The sequence below is a fragment of the Gymnoscopelus braueri genome, assembly GCF_963280865.1.
Source record: "Gymnoscopelus braueri genome assembly, chromosome: 2".
In the NCBI taxonomy this organism is placed as follows: Eukaryota; Metazoa; Chordata; class Actinopteri; order Myctophiformes; family Myctophidae; genus Gymnoscopelus; species Gymnoscopelus braueri.
The window spans coordinates 18,810,581-18,832,347 of NC_137604.1; the positions used below are offsets into that span (position 1 = coordinate 18,810,581).

Consider the following 21,767-nt stretch of genomic DNA (forward strand, 5'->3'; position numbering starts at 1 on the left):
CACACACACACACACACACACACACACACACACACACACACCTGCCATATACCGCAGTCCACACCCATGCCGCACATAAATATGTACAAAAACTCTGGAAACTTTAAAGTAAAACCACAGGTAACTTCTTGAACACCATCATGACCTGTCATACAGCAGCCATAGTGCTTTCATGTGCCTAAGCAGTATTTTGAATCTATCTGATTATTCAAACATCTAACTGCTTTGCAAAAAGACACTAAATGTCAGCTGTCCTGTTCCGTGGCAATATTAAACACATTCTTCCATGTGATATGAAGCTTTATTCAAATAGAATTGTATTTAATTTCCCAAAGAATACATTAAAATAGAGTAAATAGAGAGAGAGAGAGAGAGTAGTGTGTGTGTGTGTGCCTGCGCACGAGCGTGCGTGTGCACGCGTGCGCGTGCACATGTGTGTGTTATAATCTGAATGTGTAAAAAATATCACCTAAATCTTCCCTTGTCAGGATGCCTTGGAGAGAAACAGACCAGGGGGTTACATTGCCAGATGGAACTGGATCCACTGGATCTAGAGCTAAATGAAAACATACCAGGTGCAAGTCAGAGTCATGGCCAGTGATTCTTGGGCCAAATCCACCTGAAGTGCCTGCGTGCATGCATGTGTGTGTTGAGACATGGGGGAGTGTTAGACTCAGTCACATTTCTCTGCACTGTATCTGCAGCTGGTCCAAAGATGTGACGTCCATTTGATCACAAGCCCACTTCTTTAACCTTTAGGTTCAGTTTTGGTGGTAAGACTGACTGGATGTGTCGTGGTTTACTTTATAAACTTCATGGTGTTTATCAAGATGTGTAGGCTGCTCAGAATCAAAGAAAATGCTTTAATGTCCTTGTTTCAAACCTTGAATAGCAAATTAGCTACACATTCCTTCAGGAACACTTTTGTCATGGATTTAACGATTTACAGCAACAAATGGAATACTGTTATGTCGCCGCTCTTAAGATGCTCCTTGAATTAGCCAAGCAGCATGCTAAGCTAAATCAGATCGAGTGATAAAGAAACCCCCGAGAGCGGGCCCAAAGCAAACTCTGCACTAGAAAGGGGGAGGCTGGGGCGGTGGAGGCAATGCTTTACAAGCAGCATGTTTGAGGCGGCATTGGAGTTGCAGAGATGGCTGATGACTTGGACTGATTTCTCTTGATTTTTCCCGTCTATACCAAATCTCTTCACCAAAAATAGCCGATCTACAAGCTCACAACGTCTCATGTTGCGACACGAGAGCTTGTACTGTAGGTTGGCTATTTTTGGCTAATGTTTCCCCCCAGAATATGGATGATGGGGTTCAAGTGGTTAAATTACTTTAAATGTATTAACACTGGCTTGATTTAAAAAGTGCAACAATGCCTGGATACTTGATTGATCAATCAATCAACACCCATTAAACTGTCTGTCACTTTTAAGACAGCACCACTTGATGAGTTACCTATACCTCTACCTGCAACATAAAGCATTCATGACTGACAGTGGTGTAAAGTATCTAAGTACATTTACTGTTGTTACATTGTACTGTACTTAAGTACAATTTTTAAGAATTTTTACTTTACTGGAGTATTTCCAATTTTCAGTACTTTTACTTCTACTCCACTACATCTCAGAGGCAAATATTGTACCCTTATCCCCCAACAATTACTTGAAAGCTTAAGTTACTAGTTACTTTGTAGATTTTTATTATTATTGCAAAACATATATTAACCACTTCAGCCTATATATATTTTGGTCATTTGAAAATAGCCAATCTACAAGCTCACAATGTGTTGCGATGCGACGCATTGTGACCTTGTAGATCTGCTATTTTCAAAAGATTAGTCTACCTTTTATAGGCTATACATTTGAAAACTTGTGAAATGGGACATTCTGCATGATGGGTACTTGGTACTCAAGTAAAATTTTTATTCCGGACTTTTACTTGTAACAGAGTATTTCTACATTGCAGTATTGACACTTTTACTTAAGTAAGAAGAAATGTGAGTACTTTTTACACCACTGATGCCTGATCAATGTAATTCAATGTATTCAAGAGGGGGGAGGGTAGCAAGAGAGGAATGAAATAAGTTGTAAAAAGATGATAGCTGTTGCAATGAACTGAAACATTTTAAGATATTTTTTTTTAACCAAAATTACGATTTCATGGCTGAACATGACTGAATGTGAAGATGCTGTTGTTTGCGTCATATCATTTTCATTTCCATTACAGAGGAAGTAGCAGTTACTGCTGACTCTGTGGTCACCTGCACTGACGGTGCTTTTAGGTCAAAGGACTTTTGGTGATTTCTGAGAATGGAAATCTTCCATCACATGGTGTGATGAGACATTTCAGTCTCAGAAATCACACCATAAATTGCCATGTGATTCACACCATACAGTTCTGACATGCATACTACTGTTTCTGTTTCCTTTCATACTAATGTACCCAGTGTTGAGCGGGTGAAATAGGAACAAAGTAATAATTGTGTGTATATGTTGAGAAATGCTTACATAGTTTTAATGAACATTTAATTGATTGTCTGACAAATGAAATACTACAAATGTATGTGAAGGGATCAGTAGTCAGTCCTGATGGCCTCACACGTCGACAAGCGTGAGTTGGCCAGCTGTGATGGAAGGAATAGGTTTTCATATGAACCAAAATGAGTACTCCCTTCCGCCCATCTCAGTCAATCACAGGGTGTCAAAGCTCAAGCTGTCCCCTGACATTCTAGGAAAAACTAATATCAACATACAGTAGGCTACAGGACATGGATCAAAAAAATATTATTTCCAGTGGTGAGGTGCAGAAACCCATTTTAATTCACCACATAAATAGATAAGTTGCAGATCTTTTAGAACTGGTCAATGGAGAATGTTTTGCCACAGATGCCGTACTGTGGTCCAGCCCACGTTGAAATCTCTCTCTCTCTCTTTCTCTCTCTCTCTCTCTCTCTCTCTCTCTCTCTCTCTCTCTCTCTCTCTCTCTCTCTCTCTCTCTCTACGACTATCAACCCCAACTCATCTCTTCCTGGAATGCTTGTGTTGTTTCCAATAACAAACTACCTTTAGCCCTGACAGTTTACATTTCCTCTCCCTCCCACATATACGTGCGCACACACACATGCGCACATGCGCACACACACACACACACACACACACACACACACACACACACACACACACACACACACACACACACACACACACACACACACACACACACTTGTGGTTTAACATCCTGTCTTATTTCTGGCAGACCCTTTTAACGTAGAAATAACCACAGATCTGAGTTTATTTTACCATCATGATTATTAAATGCAGCATCATTATCATTATTACACTTCAGAAAAGATTGAATTTCTATTGCATAAGACAGGTAAAGGGTTTAATTTATATCACAGGCAAAATGATCATTGCTCTGTAATGTTTGATTATCATAAGCTTTACATAGTGTACCTGGTGTCAAAGAGATCTGCTCCATTCTTGTTTCTTGTGATTCAGGTCTGTGATTGTATGAGTCTGAGTGTGTCCGGTGCTAATATCACAAACTGATGGGATTTGATATGTTTTGTAATATTCAACTTTATTTTTGCCAGACCCAAGGGGTCGGGCTTACATGAGGCTTTGTACCTGTTTCGTCCATACATGGGCATGGTCCATTTGTCCTCCGGCCCCAGCCAAAAAAAAATCTGTTTCGTCACGAACTACTCATGACATCATTATTATGTCACAAGTATGTAATTAAGTAAAGCTGCCAGACCCAGACTTCATTCTGGGTCTGGCAGAACCAGGTCTCCTGGTCTTGTTTCTTTCAATTTGATAATAAGTCAGTGGCGGTTGAATCGGGCTGAATCCTTGGAGATGACTGAAGTCACAGTTCTGTTTCGTCATAGATGACTGATGTCATAGACTGGCAACATGAAGTCATGCTGTTATTAGACCCCGTCTCATCATACTTTACACACCAAATGGCTGATTATTCCTTTCCTTGTTTGGAGGGTAATTCAGAGCATGCTGAGAGAGCATAATCTCCTTTCTAAAATGACCCTGGCCACATTCACAGGACATAAATGAATAAAGCACATGTCACCTTTCTGAGATACTGGGTCTTATCACAATAACCACTGCCATTAAATCAACTTCAAACAAGGCTCTAAGGATGGCAGTGTCTGTCAGCTGGACTGATGGGTTATCATGGATTTGATCATCGGAAAAGAACCCTATACTATGTCAGAACAAAGAATCTTTGGCAATTAATAATTATTTCTCCTATGTCAGCTTTATATTAGGTTTTGGTCTGATGAAAGACCAAGCACACCACTTGTTCACATGATTTAGCACCCTCAAGTAAGATCTAGATCGTGCCTTAGTCTGATGTTTTGCTGCCCTCAAGTGGACAACCCTAAACTCGAGTTGTTCAAAACATATTTGTCAGGGTTAAGGCCTCATGAACACTCTAGCCTAGAGCATATGTAATGGGTGGCCCTGTGGGATTCCTTATCTCCACCAAACACCACATAAGGGGACCTCATGCACAGGGTGATATTAGGAATAGCTTCAGATAAACCAGACACACACTCACAGGCAAAAACACAACCACACTCAAACACCAAACAAATATACTGTAGGTTGGCACCATGGCTATGACCATCAACATTTGAGGAGAAGTTTGTTGTTGCATTTCTTGTGCAAGACATTGGTTATTTGCTTCCGTTAGGAATAACTTTTAAGCTTAGATAAGGTAGAAAGCTGATGTAATGTAAACCGTAAAATCCTTAGTTTCAATGTATCCATTTGTAACTCTGAGAGTGTACAAATGGACCCTTATGGCTGTTTGGTTCCATTTGTACGCTTAGTTAAATTAACAGACAGCACCACAATGTATGACCCTTTGATATCATCATTGTGTCTCATTTACTTTTTTATAATATTGTGTCTGTGTACATTATTACTGTATCTCTTTATTAGTATGGATAATTCATAGTTTTGCCCTTTTTTTTTTTTTTTGCCTTCGTATATTCCACACTCAGGCAACTACTGCACAGCTGTTTTCCATTTCCATATCCATATCCAAAAACTTTTTATGACATAACTTTCACTTTCACATGTAAAATTATTTGTAAAAGTTAGGTTTTCATTTCGTTCTACAGTGACACCAGGGTCCATTTGATTTTGTACAGCACAACCTTAGTCTTTATGGACAAATCCAATCTAATAATTGAGGGTAACATCTAGGTTCAGTTCCAAAACAGAATATCTCCTCTTTATTGTAATATGAAGCATATCGGTAACACTGACTATGAAGCCCAGGTCTATACTGCATTATAATCCCTGTTATAATGCATTATAGTGTGATTATACCCAAGTCACTATAAATGGTCATTAGGAGCTTAAGTAAAGTGAAAAACTAGTGTTAAAGGTCGGGTATATGATATATATTTTTGTTATATTTTGTATTTTTGTTAAAATAAGTGTTAGATTGCTTTATATTCTGATAGTTCAGTAACAGAGGTCTCCCTGTCCCTCCAGTTCTTGAACTTTTCAGGTCAGGATACCAATTTTATCGAATCAGGAGAGAGAACTCCCACAGGATATGTGATGAACAAGTGCATTTGGAAGTGATGACACAAAGAAATGAGCAAACAAAATTGGAAGTGGAACACTATAAACATTTCTCCTGATTGGCTGAAGACTGGCCAGCCACCTGAAAATGTATTTTCTATTCATTAAAGATCTGGAGAGACGCAGAGACCCCCTATTACTGAACAAACACTCTATAGCAATGATTACTATCAGAATATAGAGCTTTAACCCTTTAACAAAAACCTTTTTGTTTTAACCAAAATCTATGCAAGAACAACGCACAAATGACTTAATCGCACTACAATGCATTAAAGGTTTAATGACATTCACTTTTACACCACATTCAAAGTCTTTGTCCTGGTCCTTCAAAAGTGTACAAAAAGTTTTAAGTGAAAATTCCATTCCAGTGATCCATGGCAGGTGTTTTTCTCTCACATTTCTAAAGCCTTTTCAACTGCAATGAAAAAAGAAATCTTTGCCTGCGGGTGTCGCTGGTGAGGGATTTTGCCTGTCAATCATCGCCTCTGCTCCGCCCCCCCCCCAAAGGAAAGGATAGGGGAGGGGAGGGGCGAGGAGGAGAGTGGGCGGGATTAATCGACTGTGACCTCACTGTCGAAGGGCCAAGCTCAGATTACTTTTCAGCCTAATTATTCAGAAAACCCCAGACCACAGAAAATCCACTGAATGTTCTGAGTTCAGTTTTTTTGGGTGTAATTGAGGTCATAAAACCCCAAATAAAACATTGAAAATAAAAAAAGTGAAAATGAATGTCATGATACCTTTAAAAACAGTGACTATATATGTATTACAACTATGATAATTATAATATACTATGATCTTTGCATATATATTATAATTTATATAATAATAATTAGAAGTGGATGTGTAATATATCAATCTAGGATAAAGTCAGTGAACATTTTCAAATCGGCACCCATGTCTGGAGAAGGCTTTTTCAAAGGCTGTGTATCCGCGTCTAGCTAGGATTGAATGCTCATTCTAAAGCTTTCTGAGCCAAGGTGGAAAGTATTTTACCCTTCAATGCACAAATTGGACTGTGCTCTTTGACCAGTTTTGTGCCCCTACAAATAAAGATGTCCATATATTGAAGTTTGACTTCTGTGTTGAACATACGCTTATTTCTTCTCTCACGTCCCATTGACTATACCTAGTTTGATATCATGTATTTTATCACATGTATGTTTGTTTGTCTGGATTTGTTTTTACTTTTTTTATTTGTATTGTTTTGTTTTAGAAAAGAAAGTAAGAAAATGATGTCGGGGAGGGATGGGGGAAGGGGAGAAAATGAAAAAATGTCCAACTGCTCTGACTTGTCAAAATTGCCTGAAATTAATAAAGATATTCATAATAAATAAAAGAAAATAACAATACAGCTAATTTTTATTCCAGATTCATATTTGACACATTTACAGCTAATTTTAAACATTTGTTTTCTGTCACATATTTGTAGACCCTCTGTCTGGAGTGAAAAAACAATCCTGTGGTGTTTTATGAGTCATGATTGAATCATGAATTAAGCCTTTAGTAATAAATCGTAGTGCCCTTTTCCCAGGACCATCATCAAACACATGGATTCATTCAACATAATCCTTTTCTCTTCGGCTTGCAGTCGGCTTTCGTCTGATGTTATCCAATCATGTGGTCATCAGCCAACCGTGATGTGTTTCCCTCGTCCCTCAGAGATGACGAGCTCAGGTACGGCGCGGGTGTACCACTCTGACCACCCGCCATCGTATACCGACACGTCTGGGTGTCCACACTCGTGTGCGGTCAGTGCCACATGGCCTGCTGTGACTGCCGAGCCACAGGAGACGCAGATCGGACGGCTAAGGTCGACCCCCGCCTGGCTAAACAAAGCCTTGAGTTCCTCTTGGGGCAAGAAGTGACCTGATGGAGACAGGAAGGTGTTGAAGGGCAGGCTGATAGAACCGGGGATGTGGCCAGGTTCTGTGTCTGTTGAATCAAAAAAGAGCCGTCAGCTACAGGGTTATCAAAGTTAACTAAAACTAAGGCCCTGTCCACATGTACTGTTTTGATTGATTGATTGAAAATTGTATTAAGGCAAAATAATGTAAAACAACACAGTTACATTTATAATACTTTTGTCTAAAAGGTCCGACCAAAAAAGTCCTTGCGGACTTGTTTCCGTTGGGGTCCTTGAATTAATTTCATAGACATATATTGTAGCAACCAAACAGTTCAAAAATCAACATAAAAATACAGAGGGGGAAAAAATACCACTATGTACAAAAAAAGCATGAAAAATAAAAAATATATACAAAAAAAGGGGAGGGGGGGGGTCCTCTTTTGGCCTCCAGAAAGATGAGTTTTTAGGGCTGTTTTGAATGAGCCCAGCGAACTGCATTTCTTGAGGGATGGGGTTAGACTATTCCAATCCTGGGTGGCTGTGCTGTAGATGTACATGTAAATGTTGCTTATTCTACACGTTTGGGCCCTTTCATCTACATGCAAATGCACATTGGTGTTTCTGTCTGCCAAGTGGTGTGCGCTGGAGTTCTTTTTTCATCTTACGCATGCACACTCCACTTCCCCACAACCAGTAAATGTCAGCATGCATCATGTGTGCTATACCAGCGCTCATCCATGGGTGAAACTCCATGTGGCTGCCTGTTGTCAGAGAACAGCAGGGCAATAGCCCCCCCTGGGTCCAGGCTCCCTTTAGGTGTCATGTGTGGCACCTTTTATTCACAGAGAAGCGGTCTTAAATGGTCATATAAGGACATGTGCTATACTAAGTGACACCACGAGAATAATCATGCTGACTGGTTAAGTTAAGAACGGCCAAGTATGACATCAACCGTTTCATGACAACCGAAGGAGACACAAGTCTTCAAGATACAGGCTGACTTTAGGAGAAGATGGACAGCTGCTGTCAGGTCAGAATTAACACATTGGTGCTTTCAAGGCATGAATGAGATTGAATGTAAGGCAAACACATACACAATGATACATACATTTGGCAGTCTATAAATCTTGCCACCGACAACGTCTCTGGTTATACTGGTAGTGGGTTGTAACAAGGCTACGTAAAGGGAGAGAGCTCAGATTATGTTGTATGTACGTTCTAGGTGGCACTGGGTGGCAAATTGAAGCCAACAGTGATGGAAACTAACTAACTAAATAATGCTTTGAAGTGAATGAGAGCCGGGTGGACAAGTGTATCATTAAACACTAGCTTTGAATTATTGCAGCCTTTGTCAAATAATCGGTAAATAAAGGAAAACAACACACACTGATTTCTGATCTCTTGTTTTTTGATGTGCACACTATATACTTTTGTTTTAATTTCGTATTAATTCTGTGTTTTGTTTTTCAACATCACTCAACAGTGATGAAGCTCCTCAATGCATTATGTAACCTGTAACAAATCTGTAACAGCAGCCCTATAGTATACACTATACACAGTATACTTTGAACCCACATAGTCTGTGTTTATGTACTTAACAGCATTATGCTGTCCTGCTGCTGTTTAACACGTAACTAGTAGGTACACGTAACACTAAATATAAGACAAATCTTATTCCCATACCTAATAAGTAAACACAGTGCTCTACATGTCCTTAGGTGGTTAAAATATATACAGCCAACAGTGACAAAGATTTATATTGGTCTGCCTACACCAGAATATGTTTGAATTTTCATTTGCAATATATCTTCTTGAAGAAAAATAATTTACCCTTTTCAAAAACGGGAGATTTATTCTGGAACAAAAAAGATATTTGTATGGGAAATGTGCAGAGTTCTACGCCAATAAGAGGGATACATTATTATTGCACTTAACTATATTGTTCAAAGTTGCATGCTGTTCAAACTGGATGAGGGAAAGTGGAGTGTGCATGCGTGTTGGGGGAATGTCTTTGTTATGAGATAAGACACAGACTATAGGTCCCTTATCTCCATTGTACTGCCTGTAAAGATCAACAAGTCACACCCAAAGAACACTTAAAAATATCTGAATTCAACTCACTTCAGTTGAACTCCCATGCTATTGTCCTTGAGTGTGTGTCTGTAAAATGGTAAATAGTGCATTTATATAGCGCCTTTTCATCCAAAGCACATTACAATGTGAAACCTGTGTGTGTGTGTGTGTGTGTGTGTGTGTGTGTGTGTGTGTGTGTGTGTGTGTGTGTGTGTGTGTGTGTGCTCGTGCATGTACGCATACAGTGTATGTGTTCAAATGAGCATTCACTTCAATGACTGTGCAAAAGGCATGGTGCTTGCTTGTCTTATGTGTTTGTATGCCTCTGGTTTATGTGTTTGCCCAGGGTAAACAGTCCTCTGCCTACATGTAAGGAACTCAAAACAAGAGTTTCCCTTGCTGATTACAGCAAGCTAACCCATGTGTCTATTAGCAGACAGATAAATATCTAACCTCTCCTAATCAGGTCATTGATTAGCTCCACGCCTAAACAGCATGCAGTATTTAGTCCAGTCAACATGAGCTACATTGTTGTTAGGCACTTTGGTCGTGTGGGGGGAATAAATGGGTCCTCTGCTCTGCATGACTGGAATCACTGGATTGATGGATAACTACTCTCTCCCTGGAAAGTCATTTTAGTTTGTGGCTATATCAAAATGTAACTTAATAATCAAAATGAATAGCCATGGCCCATGGGTCATCAATGTGTCCATACACAGACATGTGTGTGTCCATGGCAAGACTTGTCCATGGCAAGACTTGTCCATGTCCAACTTAGAAATCTTTGATTAGAAAATAATAATATTTTTAGAGGTAACTGGTAGTTACACTCGTCTCAGAATAAGCCTTTTTTTAAACCATACTATTATGATTACAGTTTGATATCATATTACAGCCAACTTCCACTAAAGAGGAAATCACCTCACTCACCGGTAATGTAACCAAGTCACATGCAAACCACCTTTTCACTTCATAGAACAGTAGTCTCCTATATCAGTGGTTCTCAAACTTTTTCATGTCAAGGACCCCCAAATTGACACTTATTAGCCCGCGGACCCCCATTTGAAAAGATATGCCAGCTACGGACCCCCATAAGAGAAGATTTTTTACGGCTCTAGCAGTGATTCTCAATCTCAACCATTTTAATTTCAAGGACCCCCAGTTTGACATCCATTAAGCTACGGACCCCTATTTAATGGCATTTCTATCTCTGGGACCCCAATTTATATTGTAAAATCTATGTTAATTGAACTCTGAGAGTGTACAAATGGAACCAAATGATTTGGTTCCATTTGTACACTCTCAGAGTTACAGACCCATAAGGGTCCATTTGGTTCCTAACTATCCATCATTTAGCTGGGGACCCCCTGGAACTCCCTCAAGGACCCCTGGGGGTCCCCGGACCCCACTTTGAGAACCAATGTCCTATATCACAACAACCTCCATCACCATCACCATCATCGTCATCAGACGGTAGGCTATACTCACTGTCTCTGGGTTCGGGATCTAGACCTCGGAACCTGCCTACTGGTCTCGCATCCACCAACTGAAACCTCTTCGTTTCCACGTTATCCAGGACATCCTCGTAGGTCCTGATCCAAGAGCGGTTCAGCGAGGCCCTGAACTCGGTCGGCGTGGGTCTGACGTACCGGTCGCTTAGCGGCAGACCCTCCAGTTCCCAGTGTTTGAGCCCCCCGTTCAGCAACCGAACGGACCTGTGTCCGAACACCCGGAACATCCACCACACCCGGGGCGCAGAGAACGCGCCGAACTGGCTGGCGTCGTACACCACGACGTGCGTGTCACTTTCGATACCCAAATTACCGACGTAATCGGCGAAAACGTTCTCTGGCGGCAGCATGTGGTCATACGGAGATGTTTGATCACAGCACTGGTCCATGTCAAAGAACGCGGCACCGGGAATGTGCCTCATCTTGAACTCGCTCTTGGCTTTGCGCTGCAGTTTGGGCAGATACCACGAAGTGTCCAAGACGCGCATTTTCCCTTGTTGTCCCCTAACGGCTTCAGAAAGCCACTTAGAGGCGACGAGGCACCTGGTTTGAAGCGCCATGGTCAACTGGTGAGGGAGGAAGGCGTTTTAGCCTTATTGAAAGTCTCTGGTGGACGGTGTCCTGGTCGCCGCAGCAAGAGTGGAGGAGATGATACAGTCCAGCAGTGATGTGGTGGTCACTGGTCAGGAGGAGAGACTGAGTCACTTCTTTTTGGCTGTGTCTGTTTGTCTGTCCCCAGCTGGGCGGCTCACTCACTGTTATCAATGGGGGCGTTTCCAACCTATTAAAGCCAGTGGTGGGAAAAAGTAGCCTACTCACATTTTAACATAAACATACTGCAATGTAGAAATACTTTGTTACTAGTCTGGAATTCGAAATGTGCTTGAGTAAAAGTATCAAAATGCACTTAAAGTACCAAAAGTAGAAAGTACTCATCATGCAGAATGTCCAATTTCACAGGTTTCAAAAGTATAAAATGTATTTAAACTTTTGAAAATAGCAGATCTACAAGCTCACAATGCGTCCCTTTGCGAGTGCCACGTTGTGAGCTTAGATAGATCAGTTATTTGGTTACTGTATCAATGTTTTGTAATAATACTCAAAATCTACAAAGCAACTAGTAACTAAAGTTTTAAAATAATTGCAGTGGAGTAAAAGATGTAGAGGAGTAGAAGTAAAAGTACTGAAAATGGGAAATATGCTCCAGTAAAGTAAAAATACCTCAACATTGTACTTAAGTACTGTACTTGAGTAAATGTACTTAGATACTTTACACCACTGGTACTGGCAGTGACCATAGGACTACGCATAATGTATGTTGTCGACTCGTGTGTTCAGGGGCACTGAGGGCAGTGTAGTGTATTAATTTGAGGTCATCATTTGGTTCAAAGATCTCCGTGTGGAACTCGGAGTCGGTGGAACCATAAATGGGTGGAACTATGTATGTTGGAGAATGTTCAGTATCCGGTTTGTTTCAATGATGCACCGCTCACCGGATGTTGATGGACTCACATGCAGGGTTGCCATGTCTGCTTATTATAAGCGACTTTAGGCTTGTTTTTCTGTAAAGTCGCTTGTTGAATGTTGCTGCGGGTTGCGTTTTTGTTTTATATTCCTGATTTTTTGAAAATGTTCTTCCAAGATGTTTTGGAAAATAGCAGATCTACAAGGTCACAACGTAATGTAATTATGTTTAAAGGGCGCAAGGCTCGCTTCTTTTCATAGACCTGGTTTCTTATTTCTATCACAAACCCTGGCAACACTACTTATTAGTAGAGCGAGCGTGTGAAAGCATGTGTGAAAGAAGCTGATTGCTATCGTTGCTGTTATTAAATGATATACATTATATTCCCGGTTGTAAATAACATAGCAGAATGTCGGCATCAATGATAAGACGAGGACTGGAATTGCTAAGCGATGACATAAAAAAAGGTAATCCTTTTTCTCTAGACGAAATGTGTTAGCTTAGCCGTGAGCAGCAGTCCCGAGTCCTCCTTAGCAAATGTACAAACATGCTGGCTCGTTCTTATTGTATTATTCTATTAATCGTTAGAAGGATTATTGTAACGTTATGTTAAAGGTAGCAGGGCAACAGTCGGATAACGAGATAAGGGATAACTTAAGATCAGTGGTGTAAAGTAACTAAGTATATTTACTTAAGTACAATTTTGAGGTATTTGTACTTTACTTGAGTATCTCCAATTTCCAATACTTTTACTTCTACTCCACTACATCTCATAGGCAAATATTGTACTTTTACTCCACTACAATTATTTGAAAACTTAAGTTACTAGTTAATTTTCAGATATAAATTATTACATTATAAAACATACATTAACCACTTTTGCCCTATTTTATACCTATGCTATTTGAAAATATTTAGTACTTTTACTTTTGGTACTTTAAGTACATTTTGATGCCAATACTTTTGTACTTTTACTCAAGTACATTTTGAATTCTGGACTTTTACTTGTAACAGAGTGTTTTTATAGTGCAGTATTGGTACTTTTACTTAAAGGGCAAGACCACTTTGGTAGAGGTTTGGGTTGTGTATTTACCTTGCCATGATGTAACTCCAAAGGTGGACAAGAAATCAAAAATAATTGCTCCATTGATTAGAAATTGATAATTCAAAATTTGCTCCTCATTGACTTACATTGTACGGTAAAACAGCTCTTAAACTCACTATTTTAGCACGTAAACAAACACAAACAAAGCTGATTCAGACAATATAGAACATCACCAAACCCAGTACTGTTTGTTTTTTTAATAAAAATGTTAACTTCCTACTTATTTTACTATTTGAAGATCCGGATCCTGATCCGCGAATCCAGTCCGGGTTTTCTTCTTAATAAAAATAGCAAAATCAACAGGAAGTTAACATTTTTATAAAAAATTAAAACAGTACTGGGTTTGGTGATGTTCTATATTGTCTGAATCAACTTTGTTTGTGTTTGTTTATGTGCTAAAAGAGTGACTTTGAGAGCTGTTTCAGCGTACAATGTAAGTCAATGAGGGGCATATTTTGAATTATCAATTTCTAATCAATGGAGCAATTATTTTTTATTTCTTGTCCACCTTTGGAGTTACATCATGGCAAGGTAACTACACAACCCAAACCTCTACCAAAGTGGTCTTACCCTTTAAGTAAAGAATTTGAATACTTTTTCCACCACTGCTTAAAGGAGAATTTTGGACTAAAGTTTTCTTACCTTTTCTATGACGTTATAATATCTTAGGATGAATGGTACAGTAGAAAAATTTCATAACTCCACCCCTGAGCCGCCACAGCTTAAAAGGTGCGCGGATAGGCCTTAGGTTAGATCACATATTATAATAGCTTTTTTTTTAATTTATTTTTTTAGATCTGACGTTCATAGTGACAGAACACTATACAAAAAAAAAAAAAAAAAAAAAACAGAAGTCTCGCTAGACGAGATTGAAATCTCGAGATTTCAATCTCGTCTAGCGAGACTTCTGTTTTTTTTTTTTTTTTTTTTTTTGGGGGGACAGTGTTCTGTCACTATGAACGTCAGATCCCACCAAAAAAAAAGAAGCTATTATAATATGTGATCTAACCTAAGGTAACGAAAAGGTAAGAAAACTTTAGTCCAAAATTCTCCTTTAAGATATGTGCATACGAGTCCTGTCGCTTAAAAAAAATAATCATGGAAATGACTTAACATGAGAAAAGTTCTCCATAACTGTTGAAAACGCAACTGTATTGGAGCTGGGTGAGTTTAGCAGGGTGGTCTTCTTCCACTCCTAAGTCCTAACATCACAACGTTATCGGCATTTTGTGAATGCTGCGGGTGGGGCGGATTTGGGAGCTCCACTGATCTCGTTCAACCCAGATTCGGCACAAACATGGGGTTAAATTCGTTCTATTCTGCCACCAAAATGTGGAATGCCCTAACAACAGCCACCATAAAGTGTGACTCCTTACCCTCCTTCAACACCGCCATAAAAGAGAACCTGTCTGTCTGCAATTTATAACTGGTCCTAGAAAGGTCTTCTAAGCTTAACAACAGAAATGACCACAGGACCACGATGGAAACAAGCCCTTAGGTTTTTCGTGTTATCCTTTTAGCACCATTGTTGCCAGACCCAAGGGGTCGGGGCTTACATGAGGCTTTGTATCTGTTTCGTCCATACATGTCCTCCGGCCCCAGCCAAAAAAAAGTTCGTGACGTCCCCTTTCGTCATAGATGGGCAGGGGTCATTTGTCCTCCGGCCCCAGCCAAAAAAAAAATTCGTGACGTCCCCTTTCGTCATAGATAGGCAGGGGTCATTTGTCCTCCGGCCCCAGCCAAAAAAAAGTTTGTGACGTCCCATTTCGTCACGAACTATTCATGACATCATGAACTTCAGTTATAAAGTGGTTTGTAGGTGTGTTACATACTAGAACTTCATTTTGGGTCTGGCAGAACCAGGTCTCCTGGTCTTGTTTAATAGTACTACTATACTACTTGCAAACTATTAAAAAAGTAATCAATAAAAAACATATCTTGTTTATGAGAATGCCAAACTAACATATGTAGGTACTGTTTTTCACATTATTTTATACTGAATATTCCTAGGGCAATAAAAGTCTAAGCTGTACAAGTTTCCATGAAGGTTTGCTAACACTGTTATACATTAACTGTGATTCTGGGTGCAGATGCAGACTTCTGAGACACTGCATTCTATTGCCTGGCTGATTTATTAAGCCCATTGATGCACCTATTGGTTCAAACAACTTAAATATAGTAAAGACGTACATTTTTGTTTGTACTTAACATTTCCAAAATTCCAACTTGTTTGCTTATATTTGTTTTACAGATAACTTTTAAAAGCTTCCCCACAAAATACTGATTGATTACATTATTTTCCAGACACAGATTTGACCAATGTTGCATTTTGTAAAGAAAATGTCGGCAGGTACTGATATCATGAACGATTAATCGTGCATCCTTAATTGGAGGTGGTCTCCCTACTCTTCCATTGAGAAATGTATACCCAAATAGGACACCTACTGGTTGGTAGTACTGCCTGAAGCTCATAAGCACAGTATTTCTCCCCTGTCCAAGCAGGGATTGGATCTTGAATGAGCATTAGAAAGGTTTCTCAGGACATCTGGATTTGAATCCTGATTGCAGCTCCACCCTCCACCCTCTTTTGTACCCCTCTTTCTCCCCAATTTTGGCCGTGTTTACATGACAACGGTCTCTAGAGAGAACAGCAAAATAAAATATCAGATTTGCCTTCCGTTTAGAGAGGGCAACGGCATTTCCGGGGGTTGAAACCGCAACAAAGTGAAAACCCCCTTCCAGAGTGGAAATCTTTGAAAACGCCTCGCGGAAATGGCAAAACGTGAGATGTGAATGGCTCACGCCGCATATGCTATTACATTGATGTAAACACATCTGTGTGTTGTCACTGCTGTGTTGTATCCTACTGACTCACCTGCGGGGGGGGGGGGCACCCGGAGAACGTAGTCGTAGACGTAGAGCTTCCGTACTAGTACTACTCCTCCCACCCCAACACTCTCTGCTGACAGGTGCCACCTCAGCCCGTAGGATTGCGTGCAGTGACAAATATCACCCGCCCTGCTTCTGTCCCCTGAACACGGGCCAGTTGTGCTCGTATAGACACTCGACAAAACCGGATGCACCACGGTGGACTAGAACGCCCTAGCCTGAAGGAGCGAGCCCTATCGATGGTCTTGAAGGGCGGATCCAAACCTAGGCGGTTGGATTCCAGCGCCGCTTCCTATTGCTTCACCAATCTATGTCCCCGCCTCCCCTCCCCTCCCCCCCGGCCTGTGCACGGAACACACTAACGTCACCAAATTTAGAGCGACGCCCCTCTGCACTCTGATTGGTTAGGAGATAACAAGGTTCACTCCCACTCCGAAACCATGGTTCCCCCAGACTTTTTTTCTTTTATAACAAAAAAAAAGGCATGGGTTTCCGAGGCTAAGAACGCCCAGACTCCGTGGTGGTGGGAAGCTACCTTACCACTGCGCCCTGGATTGCAGCTTTAAAACCAGAATTTATGTGGGTATTATTTTTTGTTTTAGAGAAAAACAATACAAATCTCCCTCTTACTTTTTCTCTTCACTATGCCAGATGTCAGCAAGAGAAGGAAAAGTAATGCTAAGAAGCATCTGCAGACTCCCAATAAGACCGGTGCCATGAAGCTGGTCAGCACCAACAGACACGGTATCACAAAGCAGGTCAAACGGCTGCAGGGTCGCCTGGGTCCGGGCAAGAGCAAAGCTACTGTTAAAGACAAGAGGACCAAGTCTGCTGTGGGTAAGTCTGAGGTCAAACCAGGTCATAAAGGAATTTTCCCATTTGATTCTCTATATGATTGGTTGGTAGGGATGGGACGATAATCGTTATTATCGTTTATTGTGATAAAAAACGCTCACAATGAAATTGTCCTCCATACACTGCACATCCAGTACCACTTCCCTCGAGAATTGATAAAACGCACCTGTGCAGAACAAACTTCAACTTCAGCTATCTCTAAATAGCTTTGCCTAAAATAGCAGATCTACAAGCTCACAACGCGTCGCAACGCGAGCTTGTAGATCTGCATTTGTTGGCAAATGTTCCACCCCAGACTATGGATGCTGGGGTTCAAGTCGTGGTTAACAAAAGTGCCATTTTAAGAGTTTTAAGAATATATTGATTATCGCGATAATGTCCTAATCGCAATTATTTCGGTCACAATAAGCGTGACAAGAATTTTCATATCGTCCCATCCCTAGTTGGTAGTCAGGCTTGTATTTTTGGCCTCTTTAGATAAATTACCACTTTTCCAGTGTCAGTTTATGGTTGATAACCATATGAGTAAAATACATCCCTGGACCTTTTTTGATTGTTTTTGGGCGGTGAAACCGCCCCTATAAGTGAGATTTGGAAAAATGTACAAATATCTTGGGCAGTGAAACCGGCCCTAAAAGTTTGTAGAATTATCCTGCGCTGTGATTGGCCAATCACAATCTATTCAGGACTGTGATTGGCCAGTGTCACATGACACATGTGCATAGCCCTATGTGATTGGCCAGTGTCACATGACACATGTGCATAGCCCTATATAAGCAACCATAACTTAAAAAAAACCAAATTATTGTTTTTTTTAAGTTATGGTTTTGTCCATCATAAAGTGTGTTTTACAAAAGATAAATGTATTTATCTTTTGTACATGATTGATCGACTCCATTCAGTATTGTGATTAGCTAGCAAGACACATGCTGACACTAAGTGGCTCTTTCAGATCAAAGCATATATATTGGTTGACTCCATTCAGTATTGTGGTTAGCTAGGAAGACACCGCCCACTTCACACAGGGTGTGATTTTTTTTTTAACACTTGACTTCAATACTATTGTTGTTGATTTGTTGGAAAGGTAAGAGGAGAGATATGGTGTAGAGGGGGAAAAAAGAGGAGGAAATAATGGACCCTTTTTTTTCTTTCACCCAGAGGAGTTCAGGAAGCATCAGAAAAAGAGCCATATGAGTGCAAACCTAAAGTACTTCCTGGGAACCAGTGGCATTAAAGCAAGAGATTCTGACACCATGAAGGTAAGGATTGGAGGATGTCCACTCACGCCCCAGCTTGCTGAATTGGACCCGAACTGTAATCTTGTATAATGGTTATCCGTCCTTCCATCTATCCGTCCCAACCTTGTGAATGCAATATCTCAGGAACTGATAAGAATTTGGTGATTTAAAGGTCAAGATCACTGTAACCTTTTCAACATATAGTATACCAGAGTACTTGGAGGCCAGTCTGGAGCCATGTGGAATTTATAATTAATCTCCATATTTGGGCATATTTTTTCACAATTGATTTGTTGGATTAACTGTTTCACCCCTAATACTTGGTCTCTGTCCTCACTTAGATCCTGAATCACAACTCTGGAAGGCAGTCCAGGAGCCGTCCAGACGCTCCCACCAAGAAGGCACCAGAGCCCAAGTCCTTGTTCACAGAGGAGGAGTTTCAACAGTTCCAAAAGGAATATTTTGGCAGGACTGTGGAGGATGAGAAATAAGATGTCTCAGTGGTATTACAGGCCCATTGGAGACACCAGGATTGTGCTTTGTGGGAACAAGTAGTTCAAAGTTGGGGTTTTGGACCAGACCAAAGAAATATTTGTTTTTCTTTTAGGCTGCTGTTTGGACCACAGCACTCAAAGAGACACTTGTTAGAAATTGCATAGCTACGTATATCAGGTGATGGATATTCTGTACCTGGAGAGAATGTCTAATTTAAAACATTATTTACTTTCAATTTATTTGAAAGGACTCAATATTCTGCATTGCAGTACCCACAGCATTGAAGTAATGGTGATTTCACTCTCTTTGTCCTCACATTAAGTATATTATTTATCTCATTGATAAATAATATATTCAACATGTGACACGTGTAGATTTTTTAGCCACAAGAAAATGTTAGATTGTTAAGGGTTACATCCTCCAGTTTATTTTTCACTGAAAGAAAAAACATTACAATACCAATCAGAATGACTATGACCATTACCTTATCTAACAGATAAAGAAGATAGAGAAGAAACGCATAGTATTTAGAAACGTATATTCTCATGATCCTGATAAGCCATCCGTTTATTTGCAAAGCTTTTTTTTGTTTTTGACAGGTTATTTGAGGATTTTGTCAAAATTACATATAAGGGAGACTGTTGAAAATTGTAATAAAGATTAATACGGACTAATATTGTTAACAATGGTCTCAGGTTATTCAGGATTGTATCTTTTCAAAATATCTTGATCCTTAAAGGTGTAATCTACGATTGATCGATATGGTTATCAACTATCAATTCATTTCCCAGTCCCAACATGCGTTGCACATGCTTAATTGATTTTACCTACTTTTGTGCAATGTAGCCTAATTAATTATTGGAAGCAACTGTATTCCAGCATATTTGGGGGCGATACCTATGTCAGGTATGAAATGTATTCCTACTACTGTAGATCTGCCATGCTGCATTGCATCATGCATAGTACATAATTGCCTCAGTTATCAAATTGCAAGATTTTTGCAGATAAATATGAATTCAGATAAAAGTTTTACTGCAAAACATGGTGTTACTGTTATTCTGTGAACCGACGTTTTGAAAAAGAAATCCCTCAGCCTTCAGGTCTGTCGGCTTCTCAACTTCTTGAAGTGTGCATGTTACTTTATTTCCCTGTGTTTAACTTAAGGCAGATTGCAGTCTTATGTGGTGGCTGACTGGCTGTGCATCTGCCTCCAGGCACCACTTTAGGTTGGGGTAAAAAGTGCATTTGCACTAACCATGAAATGAAAAATGTATATTAACCTATTAACTGGTTACAAATTATTTAACAGTTACCGGTTAAACGGTTCACCATGAACACTTGGTTCATTTCTTTGGTTATAGGCCTGCGGCCACTGACCTCAATGCATCTAACAATTTTGGCCCCCTGTCTAATCTAGTTGGATACCCCTAGTGTACACCAACTATTGTCTAATATGTCTTTACTAGGATAATATGCATCTGAACATCTCAAGTGTATTCTTGAAGACATGGTCACGCTATCAATTATGGCCTGGCATCTAGGGGGTCACATTGTTTTTCACACTGCCAGTAGGCCAAGGAAATAAGTACCCTATATTTTTCGCCATTAAATATAATTCATTTGAACAGTGTATGATGTATTGTAATCCGCAATAATTCTCTGACCTCTGGGGTTTGTAATGGCAGCTGGCATCAACAATTTTGGATCTCTACTGCCATCTAATGGCTTGAGTATAATAACTTCTGCACAGTTCAGATACGTGTATATCACTACAAACCAGTATAACATACTAGTCCACATCTAGACACCATTTCTGTTGATGTGGGTATCCAACGCAGATAATTGCAACTTGTGGGTTTGGAGGAATGTGGTTCACTTAGTTTAGTTTATGATTTATGATTATGATGTTTATGAACATTTCTTCTGCCGTGTCCAACTATTGCTATTCTCAGATTTTCTCCAATGGGAATATCAGGGTAAACTAAAGTGTGCACAGCAATGAATTCAATGTCATTTTGAAAAATAAATACAGCCACATTGCTCATAAAGAGTTAAACGTTATTTTTTTGCTCCCTCAAAAAACACACTGCAACTATTTATGGGATGCCAGCAGGTGGCATCCACCATTTTGGCTCTCTGCTGCCGGCTGTTTTGAAATAATGGACAATTATTCTGCCCATATTATTGTACTAGGAAGTATTGGCAACTAGATGGATTGTTAGAAGAAAGTAAAATGTGTATCGTAATAGGGAATATTAGGAATATTAGGCTACAAATATGTCTTACCAAGACATTTCTTGCTAAGGAATATTTCTGATCATATTCCCTGACTGTAAAGCATATTTTGGTATGATTTTCGAATATATTCAAAACTATCTGCAGAGGGTCTGCTCGCCACAAATGCGCGCAAAGTTGAGCTTTTAAACTTACACCTCAGCAAAGACCTGAGTGGTATGGAACTCTGAACAGAACCTTTTTAATGTTCGCCACCAGAGGGCAGTCTCATCTAACCCGTAGCGTCAAACCTCGATGTTTTTTTGTTTTTTTATTTAGCTCTCTGAGCTTTTATTTATTGAATAAATAAATAATAAAATAAAATAGAAAAATGTCAGCCCGAAAAACCTGGTGTTTTTATAGACTTTAATTGGATTACCA

The 21,767-nt window shown here is 39.9% G+C and overlaps 2 protein-coding genes across 2 annotated transcripts; one reads left to right on the top strand and one right to left on the bottom strand.

Moving 5' to 3' along the window:
* Positions 1-6,976: 6,976 nt before the first annotated feature.
* Positions 6,977-11,772, bottom strand: LOC308078691 (3-mercaptopyruvate sulfurtransferase-like). Its single transcript, XM_080419978.1, has 2 exons — positions 11,043-11,772; positions 6,977-7,567 (listed from the first exon to the last, which is right to left on the bottom strand). Exons 1-2 carry the CDS (start codon positions 11,623-11,625, stop codon positions 7,260-7,262), a joined length of 891 nt encoding a protein of 296 aa, XP_080276104.1. The 5' UTR covers positions 11,626-11,772; the 3' UTR covers positions 6,977-7,259.
* Positions 11,773-12,834: 1,062 nt separating this feature from the next.
* On the top strand, positions 12,835-20,121 carry rps19bp1 (ribosomal protein S19 binding protein 1). The gene is made up of 4 exons (XM_080450014.1): positions 12,835-12,997; positions 17,176-17,361; positions 18,538-18,638; positions 18,959-20,121. Exons 1-4 carry the CDS (start codon positions 12,940-12,942, stop codon positions 19,106-19,108), a joined length of 495 nt encoding a protein of 164 aa, XP_080306140.1. The 5' UTR covers positions 12,835-12,939; the 3' UTR covers positions 19,109-20,121.
* Positions 20,122-21,767: the final 1,646 nt, after the last annotated feature.